The sequence below is a fragment of the Somniosus microcephalus genome, chromosome 4 (assembly GCF_052327205.1).
Source record: "Somniosus microcephalus isolate GS21.2 chromosome 4, FLI_Smic_1.0, whole genome shotgun sequence".
Lineage (NCBI taxonomy): Eukaryota > Metazoa > Chordata > Chondrichthyes > Squaliformes > Somniosidae > Somniosus > Somniosus microcephalus.
Window position 1 is genome coordinate 326,590,621 of NC_140990.1, and position 25,638 is coordinate 326,616,258.

The 25,638-nt window shown below is 45.9% G+C and overlaps 1 protein-coding gene across 1 annotated transcript in view; it reads right to left on the bottom strand.

The window, feature by feature from the left end:
- Positions 1-25,638, bottom strand: part of LOC147120678 (contactin-associated protein-like 5) — a 1,541,569-nt gene that overhangs the window by 14,758 nt on the left and 1,501,173 nt on the right. Inside the window, exon 23 of the mRNA XM_085986862.1 lies at positions 3,405-3,476. Within this exon, the coding sequence (XP_085842988.1) occupies positions 3,405-3,476 (72 nt within the window). The remainder of the gene's footprint in view (positions 1-3,404; positions 3,477-25,638) is intronic.

The window sequence follows — 25,638 nt, forward strand, 5'->3', positions numbered from 1 at the left end:
AATAGTATGGATGCATTTAAGGGGAGGTTGGATAAGCATATGAGGGAAAAGGGAATAGAGGGTTATGCTGATAGATTTAGATGAGGAAAGACGGGAGGAGGCTCGTGTGGAGCATAAACATAGAAGATAGGAGCAGGAGTAGGCCATTCGGCCCCTCGAGCCTGCTCTGCCATTCAATGCGATCATGGCTGATCATCCAAATTCAGTACCCTGTCCCTGCCTTCTCTCCATATCCCTTGATCCCTTTAGCCTTAAGACATATATCTAACTCCTTCTTGAATATACTTAATGAATTGGCCTCAACTGCCTTCTGTGGTAGATAAATGCCGGCACGGACTGGTTGGGCCGACTGGCCTGTTTCTGTGCCGTATATCCGATGTAATCATTTCCTTCACTACTCTTGGTTGCATTCCGCCAGGTTAAGGGAATTCAAGTGCTCCAATTTTTAACGACCACTTTACTACTTTCTCCATAGACTCAAGATGCCTCCCCTTCCACTTATCTACTGATGAATTTTACTATCTAAGTGGGCCACTTGTTCTTTAACATTGTCTTTGTGACAAACCTGCACAGAGCCTCTTTTAATTATCCCTAATGACTGATGCAATTTTCTTTTCAAACTTTCTCTTCATGCCCTAATTATTGTGTTAACATTGCTTTTGTAAACATCCTGATTTTCCGTTCTTGTATCCTTAAAACATGTCATATATTTTATTTCCCCTGCATGCTTTCTCTTATCGCCAAGGGTAATCAATTAGGTCTGGGTTTTAAGGTTATCCATCTAATTCCATTTTAAGTTTAAGAACACAAGAAATAGGAGCAGGAATAGGCCACTTGGCCCCTCGAGCCTGCTCCGCCATTCAATAAGATCATGGCTGATCTTGGGCTCAAAGCCACTTCCCTGCCCGCTCCCCATAACCCTTCACTCCCTTATCTTGCAAAACTCTGTCTATCTCCACCTTAAATATATTCAATGACCCAGCCTCCACAGCTCTCTGGGGCAGAGAATTCCACAGATTTACGATCCTCTGAGAGAAGAAATTCCTCCTCATCTCAGTTCCAAAAGGGCGACCCTTTATTCTAAAACTATGCCCCCGAGTTCTAGATTCCCCCACGAGGGGAAACATCCTCTCTGCACCTACCTTGTCTTTTTACCTTGTATATTTTTAACCTATGCAGATTGAATTAAAAAACATGCTTTCTGGCCCTCCCACTGATTGTTTTGGCTCATCTGGGCAAGTGGAGGAGGAAAGCAACTTAAGAGATATGCTCTGCTAGGCACCTACCATTTCCCATTGGCCGGTCCAGCCGGGGAGGCTGAGCCTGCCCATATGTGGGTGAGTGTATGGTAAGTGCATGCCAATGAGGGAAACATACGCCATGCTTCCTACGATTCTCACTCTTGGAACACTGGAAGTAGGGGCTGCCTATTAGGACCCAGTATACAGCATTCAGAGATCTGCGAAGGGGATGGTGGGGCAAAAACTGACGAGGGGCCTATGCAAGTGATCTCAGGGTGTGGCCAGACACAGGCCCTACCACTGAAATTATTTTTTTTAAGCTGAAACAGAAGTGAAACAGGCATCGCACTGGCCACCTCTTTTTCCTACTGCAGCAGGACCCCGAGACCTGGCACAGCAAGTCTATGATCCCATACTGGCAAGACTCCATGACAGGGGTCAGGGGGCCCATTGCCCATTTGAAAATATGTGAGGCAAAGGTGAAGGTGAACTACCCCGTCCTGCACTGCCCTGCCAGAGACTCGGCCCAATCAAGCGGAAGAACAGAGAGCCGAGCCCACGATATATTTGTTGGCTTTTTATCCTTGTGTTATTTTCTTCTCTTGTTCTCTTCTCTTGCTACCTTGAGGCCGAATAATTTAAGTTTGAGGCTACATAATCCAAGTATTTTCATTCTATAATCGTAACTCAGTCCTCTGATACTAGAGAGCAGCTTTTGGCTCGTCTCTTCACCACCTGTATAGTAACAGGAGTTGACCATACTGCCCGTCAAAGTACAACAAATCTTCTTCTTCTTAGGCAGTCCCTCGGAACCGAGGATGACTTGCTTCCACATTAAAAATGAGTTCGCAGGTGACTGATGAGTCCGATGCGGGACCTATAGTCTCTGTCACAGGTGGGGCAGACGGTGGTTGAAGGGGCGGGTGGGTGGGGTGCTTGGGTTGACGTGCGCTCCTTGCGCTGCCTGCACTTGGCTTCCGCTTGCTCCCGGCGAGGAGACTCGAGGTGTTCGGCGCCTTCCTGGATGCTTCTCCTCCACTTTGTGCGGTCTTGGGCCAGGGATTCCCAGGTGTCGGTGGGGATGTTACACTTTTTCAAGGAGGCTTTGAGGGTGTCCTTGAAGCGTTTCCTCTGCCCACCTGGGGCTCTCTTGCCGTGCCAGAGCTCCGAGTAGAGCGCTTGTTTTGGGGGTCTCGTATCGGGCATGCGGACAATGCGACTCATCCATCGGAGCTGATTGAGCGTGGTCAAAGCTTCGATGCTGGGGATGTTGGCCTGAGCAAGAACACTGACGTTGGTGCGCCTATCCTGCCAATGGATTTGCAGGATCTTGCGGAGGCAGCGTTGGTGGTATTTCTCCAGTGCTTTGACGTGCCTGCTGTACATGGCCCATGTCTCTGAGGCATACAGCAGGGCGGGTATCACTGCTGCTCTGTAGACCATGAGCTTAGTGCCTGGTTTGAGGTCCTGGTCTTCAAACACTCTCTTCCTCAGGCGACCGAAGGCTGCACTGGCACACTGAAGGCAGTGTTGGACTTCTTCGTCGACGTCTGCCCTTGTTGACAGTAGGCTCCCGAGGTATGGAAAGTGGTCCACCTTGTCCAAGGCCTTGTCGTGGATTTTGATAATCGGGGGGCAGTACTGTGTGGCGGGGGCAGGTTGGTAGAGGACCTTTGTCTTACGGATGTTTAGTGTAAGGCCCTTCTCGATCTTCCTTGCTGCAATGCTCCATCTCACCCTCAGTAAGCTCCCTACTGGAGTGGAGCTAATTTACAGAACAAACGGGAAACTGGTCAACCTCCGTCGCCTCCAGTCCAGATCCCAGGTCGTCCCATCCTCTGTCGTCGAATTACAGTATGCAGACGACACTTGCATCTGCGCTCACTCGGAGGTCGAACTTCAAACCATCGTCAACACCTTCACCGAAGCGTACGACAGCATGGGCCTTACACTACAACCCTTCTTCAATTATAAGAAGTCACACAACACCAGGTTATAGTCCAACAGCTTTATTCGAAATCACAAGCTTTCGGAGCGCTGCTCCTTCATCAGGTGAAGTGAAGAGATGCATAAAAACACAGCTTATATAGTCAGAGAATAATGTCAGATGTTTACAGGTAACCATTTAAAAGACTTTAATGATAGCACATTCTTATTTCTTACCTCCAATGACTGCAGAATCACTTTTGACTGCATGGTGTAGTGGCTCCTCCTCCTCTGTGGGCTTGGAATGATCTACAATAGAAAGGGAACTCAAAATATAAGCAAGTAATGGAATCATGATATTAGGATATTGACACACAAACAGTATTGTAATTCTGAATAATTGGCAATGGGATTTCAAGGGCTTTTAGTATGTTTTGGTAATACTGTAGTGGTTCAAATCTCTTCAGACAGGTTTACGTCACAGCACCCAGGAGTTTTTGGATTCAATTTTAACGTAATAATAGTGAAAAGGGGAAAAATTGGGTATCGCCCATTTTGGGGCGCTAATATCGGCCGGGCGCAAAGTTTAGTGCCCGACGCTAATTATCGCCTCCGACTGCAAAATTCGCCTCTATCACCCCTGGAGGTAAATTGAGCGCTAAATCTAGCGCTATACACCTCTCTTAATGCGCTAACGTCGGGGAGCGAGGCGCTACCTCAGAACGCTACCGAAGCTCAGGCGATGTCAGTTACCATGGAAGCCAGACAGATTGGCGACGTCCAGTTCTTAAAGGGGAGGGGCCACCTTGCTGGCCAGCCACTCCCTGCTCATTGCAGCCTTGAATCTCGGCCTGGAGAGACCTCAAAAGCAATTGTGTTGGAAGCACTAATGGATAAGCCCAGGGAAAGAGCTTGGCGCTTAGGAACCTCAAAAGTGGTGCTGAGGGCCAAAACTCCTTAGGATAACGTTAAATCTCTCCAGATGTCCCTCTCCCTCTCAACCTGTGTGCACCAAAAATTTTGCCGACAAGAAAATGCAGGAAGCATCCGCCTTTAAATAGCGCTCCCTCAGCCACTTCCCGACTTGAAAACGTTCCCCTCTACCTGTCGTTTCTAGCGGCAGGCGCTAAGGCAGGGGGCGCGACTCAATATCCAGTCCAGGGCAATACATGCTCGACTGACATCATGATCTGCGGGTGCAGGAGACCGTGGCAGTAGTGTTTAGCGCCGCCGCAATATGACTGGTCAATTTCGCGTGCGGCGCTAAAATCATCACGCCCGTGCACTAAGTTCCTAGTGCCCCGTTAGCAACCCCCCTCACCTGCCCGGAGGCGCTAACCAACCAAACTTTTCCCCCAAAAACCCTTAAACGCTTAACCATAGTCCATCATATAATGGGAGAAAACATGTTCAGCTCTTTGAGTGTCTCTTCACAACTTAAAGTCCTGGAATTATATTCGTCACTCTTCTCTTAACTCTATCCAATGCATCAACATTTTGAAGAAACGGTGGCCACAGCTACACAAAATATTCGACAAGTGACTTCACTAATTTTCTACACCAGGTTCGAACAGATTGTTTCAATTGTTAATCAGACACTCTTTTGAGATATCTTAATTATAGCGCTCAGGGACCAGCACCCTTCTCCCCATTGCTAACGAAAATTTACTCAATTTGTAATGGAGTGCCAAATCCAGAACTAGACACTATAGGGAGGAGCAGCTGATCTTTCAGTCACGATATCCCTTACTCTTTGTAACCCTCACCCAAACCACTCTGCCTTGCTACTATTTGCCCATCTATCAACAGCCTCCTAAAACCAACCCTTTGGAATCCTTCACCCCTCCCAATTCTCTCTCTGTCTCTTACTTGCATCTTCCTCACCTCCTGTGAAGTGTTCTGAGATGTTCTTCTACATGAGAGGTGCTATAGAGATAAAGGTTGTTGTTGAGAAATAGCCCAGACCTGCATGGCTGCCACGTGACTAATGTGAAAAGGGATAATAGCCCATGATTCCTTTAATTTAGATGTCAGGCTTTTCACTCGGATATGCAAGGAATGAGTAAGACCACATCAAAAGTAATGGATTAATATTTTACGTTGTCGCTTTGTAGCAATAACGATCATTGCTATATACGGATACACAGAAAATTTTCAGAGGGTATATTGCAATTATTTGATTAGATATATTTAGAAAACATTTACAAAGACGATATCAGAACTGAGAGATTATAACTATCAGGGAAGACTGAACAGGCCGGGCTCTTTTCTCTAGAAAAGAGAAGGCTGAGGGGTGACATAATACAACCTGTGAAGGAATAAGCCATATAACCTATTCAGAAAAAAACACGATCTCATGAAAGAATTCTGGCCTTATTGAAACATGACAAACTGGGTCTGGAAATCTAGAAACCGAACTATGAAAAAGCTGTGAAAGAATTCTGGCTATTGAGATAAGATAAGTTGTTGACACTGAATCAATAACCTTATTGAAACAAAAGGTTAAAGGCTCCCGACAGGCTGACCTTTGGGAACGAAACAATGGTTCACCCTGGATAAGGTGTTCTAATTTACATCTCATAAAGAAGCACAAACATCTGCCTTCATAAAAATGACATCAAGTAAAAAATACACCTGCCGTCACACCGTTTTTTATGGTAAACTTAGAACACCTAGAGAGGAGACATGATTCTGTAATGCTACCAGCTGAGGTGACTGTAAGAATTGTAGGGGTCGGCAGAAAAATGACTGGAGATAATTAGTTTACATCAGCAGAAAACCTTAAAGGAAATACTACTGGAAAAGGGTATAAATATTGAACTCTCAAATGGGATAGCAGACTTGCTTCAATTGGGTAAAATGATTCTCGGCTTCAGAGGCGGCTTTGTAAGTCTCTAACTCTTTGTACCTCGGGGATCAAAGGTATTTGATTTTGGTGGATATCCTGAATAGAACACTAAGAACTGTAAAACTGTAGCAAAGTTAAGATTTGAAAGTAAGGTTCTCTGATAATAAGATCGTAAGCTTTCTCTTTTTGGAATTGTTAAAGTTGCGATTGACTCACCAACTGTAAACTGCATGTCGGTTCATTAATAAATCTATATATTTTTAGAATTGTCTCACATAAGACTTCTGTATCAAACTCGTGAACTCAATCTCTGTACACTCTTTGGTGAGGAGTTGCAGAATTCTGGGGGAGTTTTCTGGACCCTCATAATATCCAGAACGTTACAGTCTAGCTAAACTTATTAAAAGTGCTATCTGGAGGACGGTAACATTTTCAGGTTGTTCCTTTCCTTGAGGGAGAGATAGTCCGGACCTTTAGACCCAATTAAGCGTCTTTAGGATTCGGCTACCTCAAACTTTAGTTGAAAGTGAACGTCTGAGGAATACGCCTGATACAGGGTAGCCCTAAAGGGGCTAGGACTAGTAATTATCCCTTCAAGCCATGGGATCATTTATATTCACTTGGACAGTTGGACAATGTCTCGGTTTAACAGCTCATCCTAAAGGACAGCGGGGTAGAAATTTGTTTCGTTGCGCCCATTTTTCAGGCATAAAATGGGCGCCAAGCATACCAATTCAGCAGTGAGACCGCATATGAAGGGATTTGATAGGGTAGATGTAGAGAAAATGTTTCTGCTTGTGGGGGAATCCAAAACTAGGGGTTGTAAACCTAACTTCTTTACTCGAGGAGTGGTTAGAATGTGGAACTCACTACTACAAGGAATAGTTGAGGCGAATAGCATAGATGCATTTAAGGAGAAGCTAGATAAGCACATGAGGGGGAGAAAGGATTTGAAGGTTATGCTGGTAGCATTAGATGAAGTAGGGTGGGAGGAGCTCATATGGAGCATAATCACCGGCATTGACTAGTTGGGCCGAATGGCCCATTTCTGAGTTGTAAATTCTAAATGATTCTATAGATAGATTGACAAAGTAAATTCTATGTAATATAAAAATCTTGCATCTGCACACATTCTCAGTCAACTTTCTTCATTATAAATGCTAACTTGGGGGCTATGATCGCAAAGTTTCAAAAACGTACCTTTGGTTGGCGGCCGTGGGGGTGTCTGAAGAATCCTGAGTGGGCCACCCCACTCGTGAGATGACTAATTTGTCAAAGGGGTCCTTCAACGGGCGTTAAACCCCTAGTTTACATATTCATGGAGCCTAACGCCTGTTGGACTGACACCTAAAAGGTGGGTCCAATGAATTTGGCAGTGGGACTGACAACTGCATAGGTTGGGCACAAGCGGTCCTCACTGCTGAACTGGTATGCCTGGCGTCTGTTTTATGGGCGCAACGAATACCAATTTCTACCCCGCTGTCCTTTTGGATGAGATGTTAAACTGAGACCTTGGGCTCGATTTTCCAAACCCCGAGGAGGCGGGCCAACCGGTAAACTCGGAGAAATTGGGGGCGGATGGCAAACCCGCCCCCATCCCGCCTCCGTGCCCATTTGCCAGGAGGCGGGAAGATGTGCAGCTTCGGATCCCGTCTGCTGGAGGCGGGATTAGTGCCCTTTTACCTTCACAGGTGAAGGCTTCCCGACCTCGGAGAACCCCGCCGGGTTGGAGGAGAGGTGGAGGAGGTCTGCGGTGGTCGGAGGCACCTGGAAGTAAGATGTAGAGGTGAGTGATGGGTGCAAGTGTGGAGTGGTAAGTATGCAACGTGAGAGTGATAATTTTAAAAAGTGTTCACTTACCTTGTTTTCCTTCCATAGCCTTTAGCCGCAGAGGATCGGGAGAGCCGACATCCTGCTTGTCAATTTCAGGTAATGGCTGATGGACCCTCCGATCCATCAGACATCTGAAATTTACAAATTTGCAATGTTTGATGAGTCCTCACCTCATAGACTCATCAAACTAAAGAGAATGTCACTGTTTGACAGCTTCACAGAGCTGTCAAACGCTGTCATTTCTTCTTTCAAGAAGTCTTGACAAATAGCACGTCTGACATTGACCTGATCTGTCAGTGACTTCTCCCCTAATTGGCTTGCTGAGCTGAAGCTTAACAAGCTCAATCAGGGGAAAATCCCTCTGAATGGTCAGGCAAGGATGGAGGCGGGACATTGACACACAAGCAGCTGTCCCGCCTCCAAGTCGCCTCCATTGACAAAATCCAGCCCCTTGTCTACCTTTTTTTAAAATTGATTCATGGGATATGGGCCTTGCTGGCAAGGCCAGCATTTATTGCTCATCCCTAATTGCCCTTGAGAAAGTAGTAGTGAGCCGCCTCCTTGAACCACTGCAGTCCATGTGGTGAAGGTACTCCCACAGTGCTGGTAGGGAGGGAGTGCCTGGATTTTGACCCAGTGACGATGAAGGAACGGCGATATATTTCCAAGTCAGCATGTGACTTGGAGGGGTTCCCATGCGCCTGCTGCCCTTGTCCTTCTAAATGTTAGAGGTCGCGGGTTTGAGTGGTGCTGTTGAAGAAGCCTTGGCGAGTTGCTGCAGTGCATCTTGTAGATGGTACACACTGCAGCCACGGTACACCGGTGGTGGAGGGAGTGAATGTTTGAGGTGGTGGATGGGGTGCCGATCAAGCGGGCTGCTTTGTCCTGGATGGTGTCGAGCTTCTTGAATGTTGTTGGAGCTGCACTCATCCAGGCAAGTGGAGAGTATTCCATCACACTCCTGACTTGTGCCTTGTAGATGGTGGAAAGGCTTTCAGGAGTCAAAGTGAAGATAGATGGTCACATTGCTGTATTTGAAGAGGTGCAGAGAGTTTTTCCAGTGTGCTGGCCAACATTATTTCCTCACCAGAATCAGATTAACTGGCTATTATTCTCATTTGCTATTTGTGGGATTTTGCAGGTAGAAATTGGCTGCCGTGTTTTCCAATATAACTAAACTTTAAAAAAGGTAATTCATAGCTTGTGAAATGCTTTGGGCGATCCTAAGGATGTAGTATGTAAATGGAAGTCCTTTATTTTGTTCTGTTAAAAAGACTGCTGATGCTTGAGAACCATTACTGTTTGTTTCAATGAAACAGTGCATGAGTTAACAACAGCCCGCCCTGGAACAGTTATTTCCCTGATTCTTCCGGCAGTCTAAAAGCATAAACCTGGAAGTTATGCTGTGTGATCTTAATGTACAAACGCCAATGCGCATATTAAATTCCTTTGTCTGCTATTTTAATAAGTGTGTCAGTCGTGGCTCAGTGGGTAGCACTCTCGCCTCTGCGACAGAGGCCTAGATTATCAGTGTGCCGTGAGGCGGGCTTTTAGGCGTGCGGGGGGCAAAAATCCCGAATTCGGGGGTCCCGACACCATCCCACCCAAAACCCGCCTCCACGTAAGTTTCAAAGGAGGCGGGTACCCGCCCCGCACTGGGGCCCGCCGACCCGAGGCGGGAAGGGATTAGTGCCAATTAACTGCCTGTTAACAGGTAGTTAACAGGCAGTTTTTAGCCTAATCCCTATTTTGAAGGGTGTCGTGTGGGATTCCCGACGGCTCCAAACCACGCCAGGTTAGAGGAGTCGGGCCGTCGAGTTGAAGGATTTGGAGGGGTCGAGATGTCAGTGTTCAGGTGAGTGATGGGTGCATGAGTGTGTTTGGTGTGTCTAAAGTGTGTAAAGAAGTTTAAATTACCTGTACTTACCTTTACAGCCTTTCTTCCTCTAGGCTTCGGGAGTCCATCATTCAGCCGGCACTGAAAGCAGAATGGCCGTGAGCTGTCAAAAGTGACAGCCTGCAGCTTTCAGTGCCGGTGAGAGTTCTAACTGAGTCTGCGTAGAAGAACTCAGGTTAGAAGTCAGACTGTCAGTGTTTGACAGCTTCAAACAGCTGTGAAACACTGATATTTCATCTGTCAGCATGTCTTGACAGATGAAATTTCAGTCTGTGACATCACCTGTTGCCGGGTGGCTCTTAATTGGCCTGCTGGGCGGGCTCAACAAGGTCAATCAAGGGAAAATCGCGTGGATTGGCCTGACGTCGATGGAGGCGGAACTAAAACCCGAAAGTTGTAGTCCCGCCTCCTTCCCGACTTCTGAATGAAAATCCAGCCCAGAAGGTTGTGGGTTCAAGTCCCACTCCAGACACTTGAGCACAAAAATCTAGGCTGACACTCCAGTGCAGTGCTGAGGGAGTGCTGCACTGTCGGAGGTGCTGTCTTTTGGACGAGATGTTAAACCGAGGTCCCATCTGCTCTCTCAAGTGGACGTAAAAGATCCCATGGCACTATTTCGAAGAAGAGCAGGGGAGTTATCCCCGGTGTCCTGGCCAATATTTATCCCTCAACCAACATAACAAAAACAGGTTATCTGGTCATTATCACATTGTGTAAATTGGCTGTTGCGTTTCCCACATTAAAACAGTGACTACACTTCAAAAGTACTTTATTGGCTGTAAAGCGCTTTGGGATGTCATGAGGTCATGAAAGACATTATATGGGTTTAAGTCTTTCTTTAAAGGAGATGTTAACTTCACCTCTTTACAAAAAGAAGACAAAGGAATTTGAAACAAATGCGTTAAGTGCATCTATGATAACACTGCACAGCATCATCTTCAGGCTATGGTTTCTGGATCATGTGCGAACAGTTTATATTTGTAAGCATCACTCTTTTAATTAGATGGTGTTTATGCAAAAACTCTTTCAAGTCAGTGAAGATAACAAATGAACAAAAGACAATTAGATTCACTGGGCTAAAAGATATTAAAACGCTGCTGTTATTGATGCCGAGATCGGGATTGGTTACTACCAGCTGGGGACTTGAGCTAACCATCCGGTGGAACGCTGTCGCTGGTTAGAAAGTAATACAATGTTTGGCCTGTCACAACTGAACAGAGCTATTTCAATAATGCGGCACATGGAACTCGATAGAAAACTGCGGCCAACAAATATATATCGTGCCGACTTGGCTCCTGCCTGAATCAATAAAGATGTCACTGTGAGAATTCACACACAAGCTCACAGATAATATTGGCTGCCGGCACAAGATGAAAATAAGTCAGCACATAATGGCACGCTAGGATTTTTATAATCAAAAATTAATGCAGTGATACACATGGGAGGGCTGGGTGGTGGGGAAATTATTAAATTGGAATTGAGAGCAGATGATTCTTCATTTGTTGAAATTATATATCGATGATGGCAGGTAGAGTAATATAGACCTATAAATATCATTTGGAAAATTGGCACAGTGTATCCTGAGTGGCTGATGCTAAGCTAAACTACTCGATGCAGGACAGGTTTTTCCTGTAAATGAAAGGACAGAATCATACAGCGCAGAATGAGGCCATTCTGCCCATCGCACCTGTGCCAGCTCTTTGAAATAGCTGTCCAATTAATCCCACTTCCCATGCTCTTCCCCCATAGCCCTGCAAATTGTTTCCTTCTCAAGGATACATCCAATTTCCTATTGAAAGTTCCAAAAAAAAATGCTTGAAACGCTCAGCACATCAACCAGTGTCCATGGTGAGAACAGACAGGTTGACAGTCCAGGGTCTGAACGCAAAAGACAACGGGGCAAAAATTCAGTTGTTTGCGCCTCCCGCTAGCGCCTTAAGAGGGCACCAATTGGGGCGCAAAGCAACTAGTGCCCGGGCGCGGCGATGTTTGTGCCGCTCGCGAAATTAACTAGACATTTTGCGGCGGCGCTAAACACTACCGCCACGATCTCCTGCGCTGGCAGATTGTGACGTCAGTCGAGTGCGCAACGCCCCGTTAGCGCCCCAGACCAGATATTGAGTGGCGCCCCCTGCCTTACCGCCTGCCGCTAGCAACGACAGGTTGAGGGGAGTGTTTTGCTGTCAGAAAGGGACTAGGGGGGCGCTATTTAAAGGTGACCGCTTCCTGCCTTTTATTATCGGTGACATTTTTGCACCACGCATTCTGAGAGAGAGAGAGAGAGAGAGAGAGACTTCTGGAGAGATTCAACGCTGTGTGAAGGAGTTTTGAGTACTGAGCAGCACTTTGCAGGTTTATTTGGATTTGCCCTTCTTTGCTTCGCCAGCGCTCTGAGGTAGCGCCTCACTCCTCGGCCTTTGCGCCTTAAGACAGGTGGGAAGCGCATGATTTAGCACTCCAATCACCTCCAGGGGCAATAAAAGCCAAGTTTGCTGTCGGAGGCGATAATTAGCGCCAGGCGCTAAGCTTTGCGCACCGCCAATAATGGCGCCCCAAATGGGGCGATACCGAATTTTTCCCCCAACTCGTCTGTTCTCTCCACAGATGCTGTCTGGCCTGCTGAATGTTTCCAGCATCTCCTGTTTTTGGTTCAAAGTCTCCTTTGTCAGTTGACTGCAAGTGTCCAATGTGAAGAGAGTTTAGGAGCCTTTGCTAGCTCCCAGTGAGCAGGGGTTGACTGTGTAATAGACTTGGCACTGAATTGGCAAGCTTACTCTGAAAGGATGGCTAGTGGTAGAAATAGAAATAATAAATCACCACATTTGCAATGGGGGTGGGGGGGGGGGGGGTGAGGGAGGGGCGGTCGCCTTCTGAAGCTGAGGGTTAAAGCACAGTTTTGGAGCAAAATAAAGAGAAATTGATAACATAGAAACATAGAAGATAGGAGCAGGAGTAGGCCATTTGGCCCCTCGAGCCTGCTCCGCCATTTAATGAGATCATGGCTGATCATCCAAATTCAGTACCCTGTCCCTGCTTTCTCCCCATATCCCTTGATCCCTTTAGCCTTAAGAAATATATCAAACTCATTCTTGAATATATTTAATGAATTGGCCTCAACTGCCTTTTGTGATAGAGAATTCCACAGGTTTACCACTCTCTGGGTGAAGAAATTCCTCCTCATCTCTGTCCTAAATGGCTTACCCCTTATCTTTAGAATCTGACCCCTGGTTCTGGACTCCCCTGCCATCAGGAACATCCTTCCTGCATCTAGTCTGTCTAGTCCTGTTAGAATTTTATATGTTTCAATGAGATCCCCTCTCATTCTTCTAAACTCCAGCGAGTATAAGCCCAATCGACCCAATCTCTCCTCATACATCATTCCTGCCATCCCAGGTATCAGTCTGGTGAATCTTTGCTGCACTTCCTCCATGGCAAGAACATCCTTCCTCAGATAAGGCGACCAAAACTGCACACAATACTCAAGGTGTGGTCTCACCAAGGCCCTGTACAACTGCAGCAAGACATCCTTGCTCCTGTACTCGAACCCTCTCGCTACGAAGGCCAACATACCAGTTGCCTTCTTAACCACCTGCTTCACCTGCATGCTTACCTTCAGCGACTGGCGCACAAGGATACCCAGGTCCCGTTGCACTTCCCCTTCTCCCAATCTATTGCCATTCAGATAATAATCTGCCTTCCTGTTTTTGCCACCAAAGTGGAAAACCTCGCAATTATCCACATTATACTGCATTTGCCATGCAACTGCCCAATCACCCAACCTGTCCAAATCATACTGGAGTTTCTCAGCATCCTCCTCACAGCACACACACCCACGCACCTTTGAGTCATCTACAAACTTGGAGATATTACATCTAGTTCCCTCGTCTAGATCATTAATATATATTGTTGTCAGGGTTGGGGAGCCACGGGGCCGTATAAATACGAGGCCGTGCTCTCCGGGCAAGGTAGGATCTGGACCCAAGTGCAGAAACCAGACGAGAGACAAATATACAGTACTTTGTTTGAACTTTACTAGATTTACACATAACCAGATTAACACAAGGGACACAGCAATATACATAAGAACTAGAGACAAGAGAACTAGAGACAAGTTACAAGACGGCTAGTCAAGATAGGAACTCAGGACAGCTTCCATGAGGAAGCCCACTTGTCTATACTGAGCTTGCGACAAGCTACCACAAGGGGCAACCGGCTTGCCGAGGCTAAACTCCAGACAAGCTACCCCAAGGGTAATCGGCTTATCAATGCAAAGCTCAAGACAAGATCCCAACGGCTCCCACATAGCAACACACTAGTCCAAACAGCACCCTACCAAGACAAGCAGCTCAACAGAACAAGACTTAAATACATCTTAAATCCAGAGACAAGAACACAGACTTAGGTACATAGCTCGAGAGAACTAGAACACAGACTTAGATACATAACTCGAGAGAACTATGGCACAGACTTAGATACATAGCTCAAGAGAACTATGGCAGCCAGCTAGTGAAGGCAAGCTGCCATAGAGGAAAGGCTAGTCACACAGAGAACCTAATCAAGACAAGGAACATTGTCAAGACTAACTCCCTGGTTCACCCTAGTGAGGACTGAGCACTGAGTGAAACAACAACAGAACTTATATACCAAGAAAACCAGGTGCCACCCATAAACAGCTAACAGGCTGATTAAAAACTAACACAGGGTTAGGAACAATTAACACCAGAGAACGAGAAACAATTAACAAAGGAACACAGTGAAGGTGCCATCCTTCCACTTTGCCATCTTCGCCTGCCGTCCGGACACGCCGTGGCGTGCCGTTTTACCTCCGGACGGAGGCGGAGGTCCCCAATGGGGGGCTCTCTATGCGGGAGTCCTCCCCTGTTCTATCGGGGATTTGGCCTGGAGGGTGTTGCACAGAGCAGTTCCGTGCAATAGATTTTTAAGCAGGTTTACGGACTCCCAGACCGCTTGTTTGTTTTGCGGTCTGGAGGAGTCCGTTTTTCACGTGTACACGGGGTGTGAGAGGTTGCAGCCCCTCTTTCACTATTTGAAGGGGCTGCTCCTCAAATTTTGGTTGCACTTCAGTCCCACGCTCTTGATCTACGGTCACCCGGTGCGGAGGGGAGCGGCCAGGTCGGAGGACCTCCTCGTGGGCCTGCTCCTGGGCCTGGCCAAGAAAGCCATCAATTGGTCCAGGCAGCGGGCGGCCGAGGGGGTCGTCCGGCCGGATTGCCTCCCTCTCTTCCGCGGCCATGTTCGCGGCCGGGTGGCCCTGGAGATGGAGCACGCGGTGTCCGCCGGCGAGCTCGAGCTCTTTCGTGACCGGTGGGCGCCGCGGGGGCTGGAGTGCGTAATCGACCTAAGAGGCCAAATTTTAATTTGATTAATCGGGTTATTTAAAGGGTTTATTTGTTTAAGGGTTTATTTTTTTGGGTGTATACAAAAAGAGGTGAAGGTGCCATCCTTCCACTTTGCCATCTTCGCCTGCCGTCCGGACACGCCGTGGCGTGCCGTTTTACCTCCGGACGGAGGCGGAGGTCCCCAATGGGGGGCTCTCTATGCGGGAGTCCTCCCCTGTTCTATCGGGGATTTGGCCTGGAGGGTGTTGCACAGAGCAGTTCCGTGCAATAGATTTTTAAGCAGGTTTACGGACTCCCAGACCGCTTGTTTGTTTTGCGGTCTGGAGGAGTCCGTTTTTCACGTGTACACGGGGTGTGAGAGGTTGCAGCCCCTCTTTCACTATTTGAAGGGGCTGCTCCTCAAATTTTGGTTGCACTTCAGTCCCACGCTCTTGATCTACGGTCACCCGGTGCGGAGGGGAGCGGCCAGGTCGGAGGACCTCCTCGTGGGCCTGCTCCTGGGCCTGGCCAAGAAAGCCATCAATTGGTCCAGGCAGCGGGCGGCCGAGGGGGTCGTCCGGCCGGATTGCCTCCCTCTCTTCCGCGGCCATGTTCGCGGCCGGGTGGCCCTGGAGATGGAGCACGCGGTGTCCGCCGGCGAGCTCGAGCTCTTTCGTGACCGGTGGGCGCCGCGGGGACTGGAGTGCGTAATCGATCTAAGAGGCCAAATTTTAATTTGATTAATCGGGTTATTTAAAGGGTTTATTTGTTTAAGGGTTTATTTTTTGGGTTTATATAAAAGAGGTGAAGGTGCCATTTTGATTAATCGGGTTATTTAAAGGGTTTATTTGTTTAAGGGTTTATTTTTTGGGTTTATATAAAAGAGGTGAAGGTGCCATTTTGATTAATCGGGTTATTTAAAGGGTTTATTTGTTTAAGGGTTTATTTTTGGGTTTATATAAAAAAAGAGGTGAAGGTGCCATCTAGAGGTTACAAAAAGGAACTGACTGGCACCCTCACAATTGTGACTAGCTGGGGTCCTAGCACTGATCCCTGCGGTACCCCACTAGTCACTGCCTGCCACTCAAAAAAAGACCCGTTTTTATCCAACTCTTTGCTTCCTGTCTGCCAACCAGTTCTCTATCCAAGTCAATACCTTGCCCCCAATCCCATGTGCTTTAACTTTACACGCTAATCTCTTATGCGGGACCTTATCGAAAGCCTTCTGAAAGTACAAATAAACCACATCCACTGCTTCCCCTTATCTATTCTACCAATTACATCCTCAAAAAATGACAGTAGAATCTTTGGATTATTACCTGAGCCACGAGCGAATTTCGCTAGGATAAAAAAAATTAGAGAGTTAAATGCGTGGCTCCAAGACTGGTGTGGGAAAAAAGGGTTTTGCTTCTTGGGACACTGGCACCAGTACTGGGACAAGAGGGAGCTGTTCCGTTGGGCGGACTTCACTTGGCCAGTGCTGGGACTAGAATCCTGGCGAATCATATAACTAGGGCTGTAGAGAGGCCTTTAAACTAATTAGTGGGGGGGAGGTTTCTAGAGAGCAAATAATAAAAATGACTACGGAGAAGGTCATAGACTTAGGTAGCAATGGGGGAATTAAAAAACAGAGCGTGTCAGGAAGGGACAGAAGATATGGAGTAAAAGGTAAAGTAGTAAAAGGGGAAAAAGCAGGAACTAAGTGTCACAAAACATATTTGAAAGTTCTTTATCTGAATGCACGTAGCATTCATAACAAAATGGACAAGTTAACGGCACAAATAACTATATATGGGTATGATCTTGTGGCCATTACAGAAACATGGCTGCAGGGTGACCATGACTGGGAATTAAATATACCAGGTTATTTAACAATCAGGAAGGACAGGCAGGAAGGAAGGGGAGGTGGGGTGGCTATGTTAATAAAGGAAGGAATCACTGCAATACAGAGAAATGATATTGGGTCAAAGGAGTAGGAGAGTGAAACAGTTTGGGTGGAGATACGGAATAATAAGGGGAAAAAAACACTAGTGGGCGTAGTCTATAGGCCTCCGAACAGTTGCAACTCTGTTGGACGGAGTATTAATCAGGAAATAGTTGAGGCTTTGTAATAAGGGAACAGCTATAATTATGGGGGATTTTAGCTATCATATTAACTGGACAAATCAAATTGGGCAGGGCAGCCTTGAGGATGAGTTCATTGAGTGTATTAGGGATGGGTTTCTTGAGCAGTATGTAACTGAACCGACCAGGGGGCAAGCAACCTTAGATTTGGTCCTGTGTAATGAGACAGGATTAATTAAAAATGTCCTAGTAAAGGATCCCCTTGGAATGAGTGACCATAACATGGTTGAATTCCATATTCAATTAGAGGGTGAGAAGGTTGGATCTCAAACAAGCGTGCTGAGTTTGAATAAAGGAGACTATGAAGGTATGAGAGCGGAATTGATTAGAGTGGACTGGGAAAATAGATTAAAGGGTAAGACGGTACATGATCAGTGGTGTACATTTAAGGAGTTATTTTACAACTTCCAAAAAATATATATTCCACTGAGGAAAAAAGGGTGTAAAAGAAAAGATAGCCATCCGTGGCTAAGTAAAGTAATTAAGGATAGTATCCGACTAAAAACAAGGGCATATAAGGTAGCCAAATCTAGTGGGAGGATAGAAGATTGGGAAGTCTTTAAAAGACAGCAAAAAATAACTAAAAGATTGATTAAGAAAGGGAAGATAGGTTATGAAATTAAATTAGCAAAAAATATAAAAACAGATAGCAAAAATTTCTATAGTTATATAAAAAGAAAAAGAGTGGCTAAAGTAAATGTTGGTCCCTTAGAGGATGAAACCGGGAAATTAATGGTGGGAAACATGGAGATGGCAAAAATGCTGAACAAATATTTTGTATCAGTCTTTACGGTAGAGGACACTAAGCATATCCCAACACTGGACAAACAGGGGGCTCTGGGGGGGAGGAGCTAAATACGATTAAAATCACTAAGGAAGTGGTACTTGGTAAAATAATGGGACACAAGGCGGATAAATCCCCTGGACCTGATGGCTTACATCCTAGGGTCTTGAGGGAAGTGGCGGTAGGGATTGTGGATGCATTGGTAATAATTTTCCAAAACTCCCTGGACTCAGCAAAAGTCCCGGCAGATTGGAAAACTGCTAATGTAACACACTTATTTAAAAAGGGTAGTAGGCAGAAGGCTGGAAACTATAGACCTGTTAGCCTAACATCTGTGGTTGGTAAAATTTTAGAGTCCATTATTAAGGAGACAGTAACGGGACATTTGGATAAACATAATTTAATAGGACAAACTCAGCATGGTTTTATGAAGGAGAAGTCATGTTTGACAAATTTGCTTGAGTTCTTTGAGGAAGTAACATACAGGGTGGATAAAGGGGAACCAGTGGATGTAGTGTATTTAGACTTCCAAAAGGAATTTGACAAGGTGCCACACAAAAGATTATTGCTCAAGATAAAAAATCATGGGATTGGGGTAATATTTTGGCATGGGTGGAGGATTGGCTATCTAACAGAAAGCAGAGAGTTGGGATAAATGGTTCGTTCTCAGACTGGCAATCAGTAACTAGTGGTGTTCCGCAGGGGTCAGTGCTGGGTCCCCAACTCTTTACAATCTATATTAATGATTTGGAGGAGGGGACCGAGTGTAACATATCAAAGTTTGCAGATGATACAAAGATGGGAAGGAAAGTAGTGAGTGAGGAGGACATAAAAATCCTGCAAAGGGACATAGACAGGCTAAGTAAGTGGGCAGAGATTTGGCAGATGGAATACAATACTGGAAAGTGTGAGGTTATGCACTTTGGCAGGAAAAATCATAGAGCAAGTTATTATCTTAATGGCAAGAAACTGGAAAGTACTGTAGTACAAAGGGATCTGGGGGTCCTGGTGCACGAAACTCAAAAAGTTAGTATGCAGGTGCAGCAAGTGATCAAGAAGGCCAATGGAATGTTGGCTTTTATTGCTAGGGGGATAGAATATAAAAACAGGGAGGTATTGTTGCAGTTGTACAAGGTATTGATGAGACCGCACCTGGAATACTGCATACAGTTTTAGTGTCCATACTTAAGAAAAGACATACTTGCTCTCGAGTCAGTACAAAGAAGGTTCACTCGGTTAATCCCGGGGATGAGGGGGTGGTCTTATGAGGAGAGGTTGAGTAGATTGGGACTCTACTCATTGGAGTTCAGAAGAATGAGAGGCGATCTTATTGAAACATATAAGATTGTGAAGGGGCTTGATCGGGTGGATGTGGTGAGAATGTTCCCAATGATGGGTGAAACTAGAACTAGGGGGCATAATCTTAGAACAAGGGGCTGCTCTTTCAAAACTGAGATGAGGAGAAACTTCTTCACTCAGAGGGTAGTAGGTCTGTGGAATTTGCTGCCCCAGAAAGCTGTGGAAGCTACATCATTAAATAAATTTAAACAGAAATAGATAGTTTCTTAGAAGTAAAGGGAATTAGGGGTTACGGGGAGCGGGTAGGAAATTGGACATGAGTCTATGTTCGGAACGGTCATGGCCCTGTGGGTAAAGGAGCGGGCCCAGGGGCCATGTAGCCTGGTTCTGCTCCTACTTCTTGTGTTCTAATTATGTGTTAGATTTCAGGAGATGGTTCTATTCCTGTTCCTGGCTGGGGTGGAGATCACCTTTTACAGAAGGTATGTACTGTAGAAAATATAGGGACAGTGATCTCCTGGACGAGTTTCGATCGCCTAGATGGGTCGGAGAGGAATTTCCCAGATTTTTTTCTCCCAAATTGGCCATTGGGTTTTTATCTGGTTTTTCACCTCTCCCAGGAGATCACATGGGTTCGGGAGGGATGTAGAGTGATAGTAGATTTGAGGTTTGGATCGAGCAGGCTCGAGGGGCCGATTGGCCTACTCCTGCTCCTATTTCTAATGTTCTTATGTTCTTATGTAGATTAGTCAAGCATGATTTACCTTTTGTAAATCCATGTTGACTTTGTCCGATCCTGTCACTGTTTTCCAAGTGCTCTGCTATTACATCTTTTATAATGGACTCTAGCATTTTCCCCACTACCAATGTCAGGCTTACCGGTCTATAATTCCCCGTTTTCTCTCTATCACCTTTTCTGAATAGCTATCCTCCAATCCATGGGAACTGTTCCAGAGTCGATAGAATTTTGGAAGATGACCAGCAATGCATCTACTATTTCTAGGGCCACTACCTTAAGTACCCTAGGATGTAGATTATCAGGCCCTGGGGATTTATCGGCCTTCATTCCCGTCAATTTCCCTAGCACCATTTCCCTACAAATACTGATTTCATTCAGGTCCTCCCTCTCATTAGACCCCATGTTCCCCGACATCTCTGGGAGGTTATTTGTGTCCTCCTTTGTGAAGACAGAACCAAAGGACTGTATATATTGAATTGGTCTGCCATTTCTTTGTTCCCCATTATAAATTCCCCTGACTCTGACTGCAAGGGACCTATGCTTGACTTCACCAATCTTTTTATCTCCATATATCTATAGAAGCTTTTACAGTCAGTTTTTATGTTCCCTGTAAGTTTACTCTCATACTCTATTTCCCCCCTCTTAATTAATCCCTTTGCTGAATCCTAAACTGCTCCCAATCCTTAGGTTTGCTGCTTTCTTTGGCCAATTTATATGTCCTCTCTTTGGATCTTATGCTATCCCTAATTTCCCTTGTTAGCCACGGTTGAGTCACCTTTTTTGTTTTATTTTTATGCTAAACAGGGATGAACAAATTCAGTAGTTCATCCATGCGATCATTAAATGTTTGCCATTGCCTATCCACCGTCAACCCTTTAAGTAACGTTCCCCAATCCATCCTACCCAACTCGCGCCTCATACCATCGTAGTTCCCTTTATTTAAATTCAGGACCCTAGTCTCTGAGTCAAAAACTTCACTCTCCATCTTAAAGAAGAATTCTATCATATTATGATCGCTCCGCCCCAAGGGGCCTCGCACAAGATTGCTAATTAATCCTTTCTCATTACATAATACCCAGTCTAAGATGGCCTGATCTCTAGTTGGTTCCCCAACATATTGGTCCAGGAAACCATCCCATATACACTCCAGGAATTCCTCCTCCACAGTATTGTTACTAATTTGGTTAGCCCAATCTATATGTAGATTAAAGTCACCCATGATAACTGTTGTGCCCTTATTGCATACATCTCTAATTTCCCATTTAATGCCATCCCCAACCTCAGCATTACTGTTTGGGGGTCTGTATACAACTCCCACTAACATTTTCTGCCCCTTGTTATTACTCAGCTCTACCCATACAGATTCCACATCATCAGAGCTAATATCCTTCCTTACTGTTGTGTTAATCTCCTCTTTAACCAGCAATGCTACCCCACCTCCTTTTCCTTTTTGCCTGCCTTTCCTGAATATTGAATACCCCTGGATGTTGAATTCCCAGCCTTGATCACCCTGGAGCCACGTTTCCGTAATCCCAATCATATCATATCCTTTTACATTTATTTGCGCAGCTAATTCATCCACCTTGTTACGAATGCTCCTCACATTAAGACACAAAGCCTTCAGGCTTGTTTTTTTAACACTCTTAGACCTTTTAGAATTATTATTTACTGCGGCCATGATTGATTTAAACCCTTGATTTCTCTGACTGCCACTTTTGCTTTTCTCCTTCCTGTCTTTTGCTTCTATCCTTGTTTCCCTTTCCTCTGTCTCCCTGCACACGTACCCAACCCCCACCATTTTAGTTTAAACCCTCCCCAACAGCACTAGTAAACACTCCCCCAAGGACATTGGTCCTGGTCCTGCCCAGGTGCAAACCGTCCAGTTTGTACTGGTCCCACCTCCTCCAGAACCAGTTCCAATGTCCCAGGAATTTGAATCCCTCTCCCTTGCACCATTACTCTAGCCACGTATTCATCTGAAATATCCTTCTATTTCTACTCTGACTAGCACGTGGCACTGGTAGCAATCCTGAGATTACTACCTTTGAGGTCCTATTGTTTAATTTACCTCCTAACTCCCTATATTCAGCTTTTAGGACCTCATCCCAGTTTTTACCTTTATCGTTGGTACCTATATGCACCACGACAACTGGCTGTTCACACTCCCCCTCCAGAATGCTCTGCAGCTGCTCTGAGACATCCTTGACCCTTGCACCAGGGAGGCAACATACCATCCTGGAGTCTCGTTTGCAGCTGCAGAAACACCTATCTGTTCCCCTTACAATAGAATCCCCTATTACTATAGCTCTCCCACACTTTTTCCTCCCGTCCTGTGCAGCAGAACCACCCACGGTGCCAGGAAGTTGGCTGCTGCTGCCTTCCCCCGATAAGCCATCTCCCTCAACAATATCCAAAGCGATATATTTGATTGAGAAGGGGATGGCCACAGGGGACCCCTGCACTACCTGCCTGCGCCTACTACTCTGCCTGGCAGTCACCCATTCCCTTCCTGCCTGTTCAGCCTTTACCTGCGGCGTGACCAACTGATTAAATGTGATATCCACGACGTCCTCAGCATCGCAAATGCTCCAGTATGTATCCATTCGCAGCTCCAGTCCACAATGCGGTCTGTCAGTAGCTGCAGCTGGATACGCTTCCTGCACACATGGTTATCAGGTATACAGGAAGTGTCCCTGATTTCCCACATAGTGCAGGAGGAGCATGCCACGGAGCCGAGCTGTGCTGTCATGACTTACCCTTCAATTAATTTAAATTAACTTAAATCAAATCAATACCACCAATTACACTACAAAAAAATGATATACTCAAGGGCCCTTGGTTACTAGCACTCCCCGATGCATAGACCTTAGAAACTATAACCACAAAAATTAAGACCTTCTAAACTTTATAAACTATTAGCCTTAACTGTCAAACTATAGAGTAGTATAAATACTTACCTGGCCGTACTCACCCAATCAGCTGCTTCCTCTTGTCCGCGTCACTTTTGGAATTGTTGCGTGGCTCTGGAACGCCGCCACCAGTCTGCAAGATTGACCGGCCTTTGAGATAAAGCCCGCGAAAGTGAGTTTAAAAATTCACTACTCTCCTGCTGCTCCTGACACCCTCTTTTTAAATCAGCCTCTCCTGCTCTCGGCTCTTTTAAAATCAGCCTCTCCCACTCTTGACTCTTTTAAAATCAGCCTCTCCCACTCTTGGCTCTTTTAAAATCAGTCTCTCCCACTCTTGGCTCTTTTAAAATCAGCCTCTCCCACTCTTGGCTCTTTTTAAATCAGCCTCTCCCGCTTTCGGCTCTTATAAAATCAGCCTCTCCCGCTCTCGGATCTGTTGCTGACCTGAGATGCCAATAATGGAATCAAGTCCACTGCCAGTCACTATTGGCAAAAGTTCCCTTGATTCCACTTCAGATTGTTACAGAGTCATAGTCATAGAGTTATACAGCACAGAAAGAGGCCCTTCGGCCCATCGTGTCTGCGCCGGCCATCAAGCCCCATCTATTCTAATCCTATTTTCCAGCACTTGGTCCGTAGCCTTGTATGCTATAGCATTTCAAGTGCTCATCTAAATGCTTCTTGAATGTTGTGAGGGTTCCTGCCTCTACCACCCTTTCAGGCAGTGAGTTCCGGATTCCAACCACCCTCTGGGTGAAAAGGATTTTCCTCAAACCCCCTCTAATCATCCTGCCCCTTACCTTGAAACTATGCCCCCTGGTTATTGACCCTTCTATTAAGGGGAAAAGTTCCTTCCTACCTACCCTATCTACACCCCTCATAATTTTGTACACCTCAATCAGGTCCCCCCTCAGCCTTCTCTGCTCTAAGGAAAACAACACCGGCCTGTCCAGTCTCTCTTCATAGCTGAAGCGTTCCTGCCCAGGTAACATCCTGGTGAACCTCCTCTGCACCCTCCCCAATGCAATCACATTCTTCCTATAGTGTGGCGACCAGAACTGCACACAGTATTCCAGCTGTGGCCTAACTAACATTTTGTACAGCTCCATCATAACTTCCCTGCTCTTATAGTCTATACCTTGGCTAATGAAGGCAAGTATCCCATTGCATTTTTAACCTCCTTATCTACCTGTCCTGCTGCCTTCAGGGATCTATGTACATGCACACCAAGGTCCCTCTGATTCTCTGTCCTTCCTAGGGTCCTACCATTCATTGTATATTCCCTTGCCTTGTTAGTCTTCCCAAAATGCATCACCTCACACTTTTCAGGGTTAACTTCCATTTGCCACTGTTCTGCCTATCTAACCAACCCATCTATATCATCCTGTAGCCTAAGGCTTCCCTCCTCGCTATTTACCACTCCACCAATTTTCGTGTCATCTGCGAACTTACTGATCATACCTCCTACATTCATATCTAAATCATTAATGTACACTACAAACAGCAAAGGACCCAGCACCGATCCCTGCGGTACACCACTGGACACAGGCTTCCAGTCACAAAAACAACCTTCGACCATCACCCTCTGCCTCCTGCCACTAAGCCAATTTTGGATCCAATGTGCCAAATTGCCTTGGATCCCATGGGCTCTTACCTTCTTGACCAGTCTCCCATATGGGACTTTGTCAAATGCCTTACTGAAGTCTATGTAGACTATATCAACAGCACTACCCTCATCCACACACCTAGTCACCCCTCAAAAAATTTAATCAAATTGGTTAGACATGTTCTACCCTGACAAAGCCATGCTGACGATCCTTGATTTATCCTTGCCTCTCCAAGTGGAGACTAATTCTGTCCCTCAGAATTTTTTCCAATAATTTCCCTACCACTGATGTTAGGCTCACTGGCCTGAAATTCCCTGGTTTATCCCTACTACCCATCTTGAATAATGGTACTACGTTGGCTGTCCTCCAGTCCTCTGGCACCTCCCCTGTGGCCAGAGAGGTTCTGAAAATTTGTGTCAGAGCCCCTGCAATCTCCTCCCTTGCCTCACAAAGCAGCCTGGGATACATCTCGTCTGGGCCTGGGGATTTATCCACTTTTAAGCCCGCTAAAACTGCTAGTACCTCCTCCCTCTCAATAGTAATTTGTTCAAGTATATCACAGTCCCCCTGCCTGATTTCTATACCTACATCGTCCTTCTCCATAGTGAACACAGATGCAAAATATACATTTAAAACCTCACCTACATCATTCGGCTCTACACACAGATTGCCACTTTGGTCCCTAATGGGCCCTGCTCTTTCCCTGGTTATCCTCTTGCTCTTAATATACTTATAAAACACCTTGGGATTTTCCTTTATTTTGCCCGCCAGTGTTTTTTCATGCCCCCTCTTCGCTCTCCTAATTTCTTTTTTTAAGTACCCCCCTGCACTTTCTATACTCCTCTAGGGCTTCCACTGTTTTTAGTCCTTTGTATCTGCCAAAAGCCTCCCTTTTTTTCCTAATCCATTCTTGTATATCCCTTGACATCCAGGGTTCCCTGGAATTGTTTGTTCCACCCTTGATCTTTACGGGAACATGTTGGCATTGTACTCTCTCTATTTCCTTTCTGAACGACTCCCACTGCTCTGATGTGGATTTTCCTACAAGTAGCTGATCCCAGTCCACTTTGGCCAGATCCTGCCTTATCATGT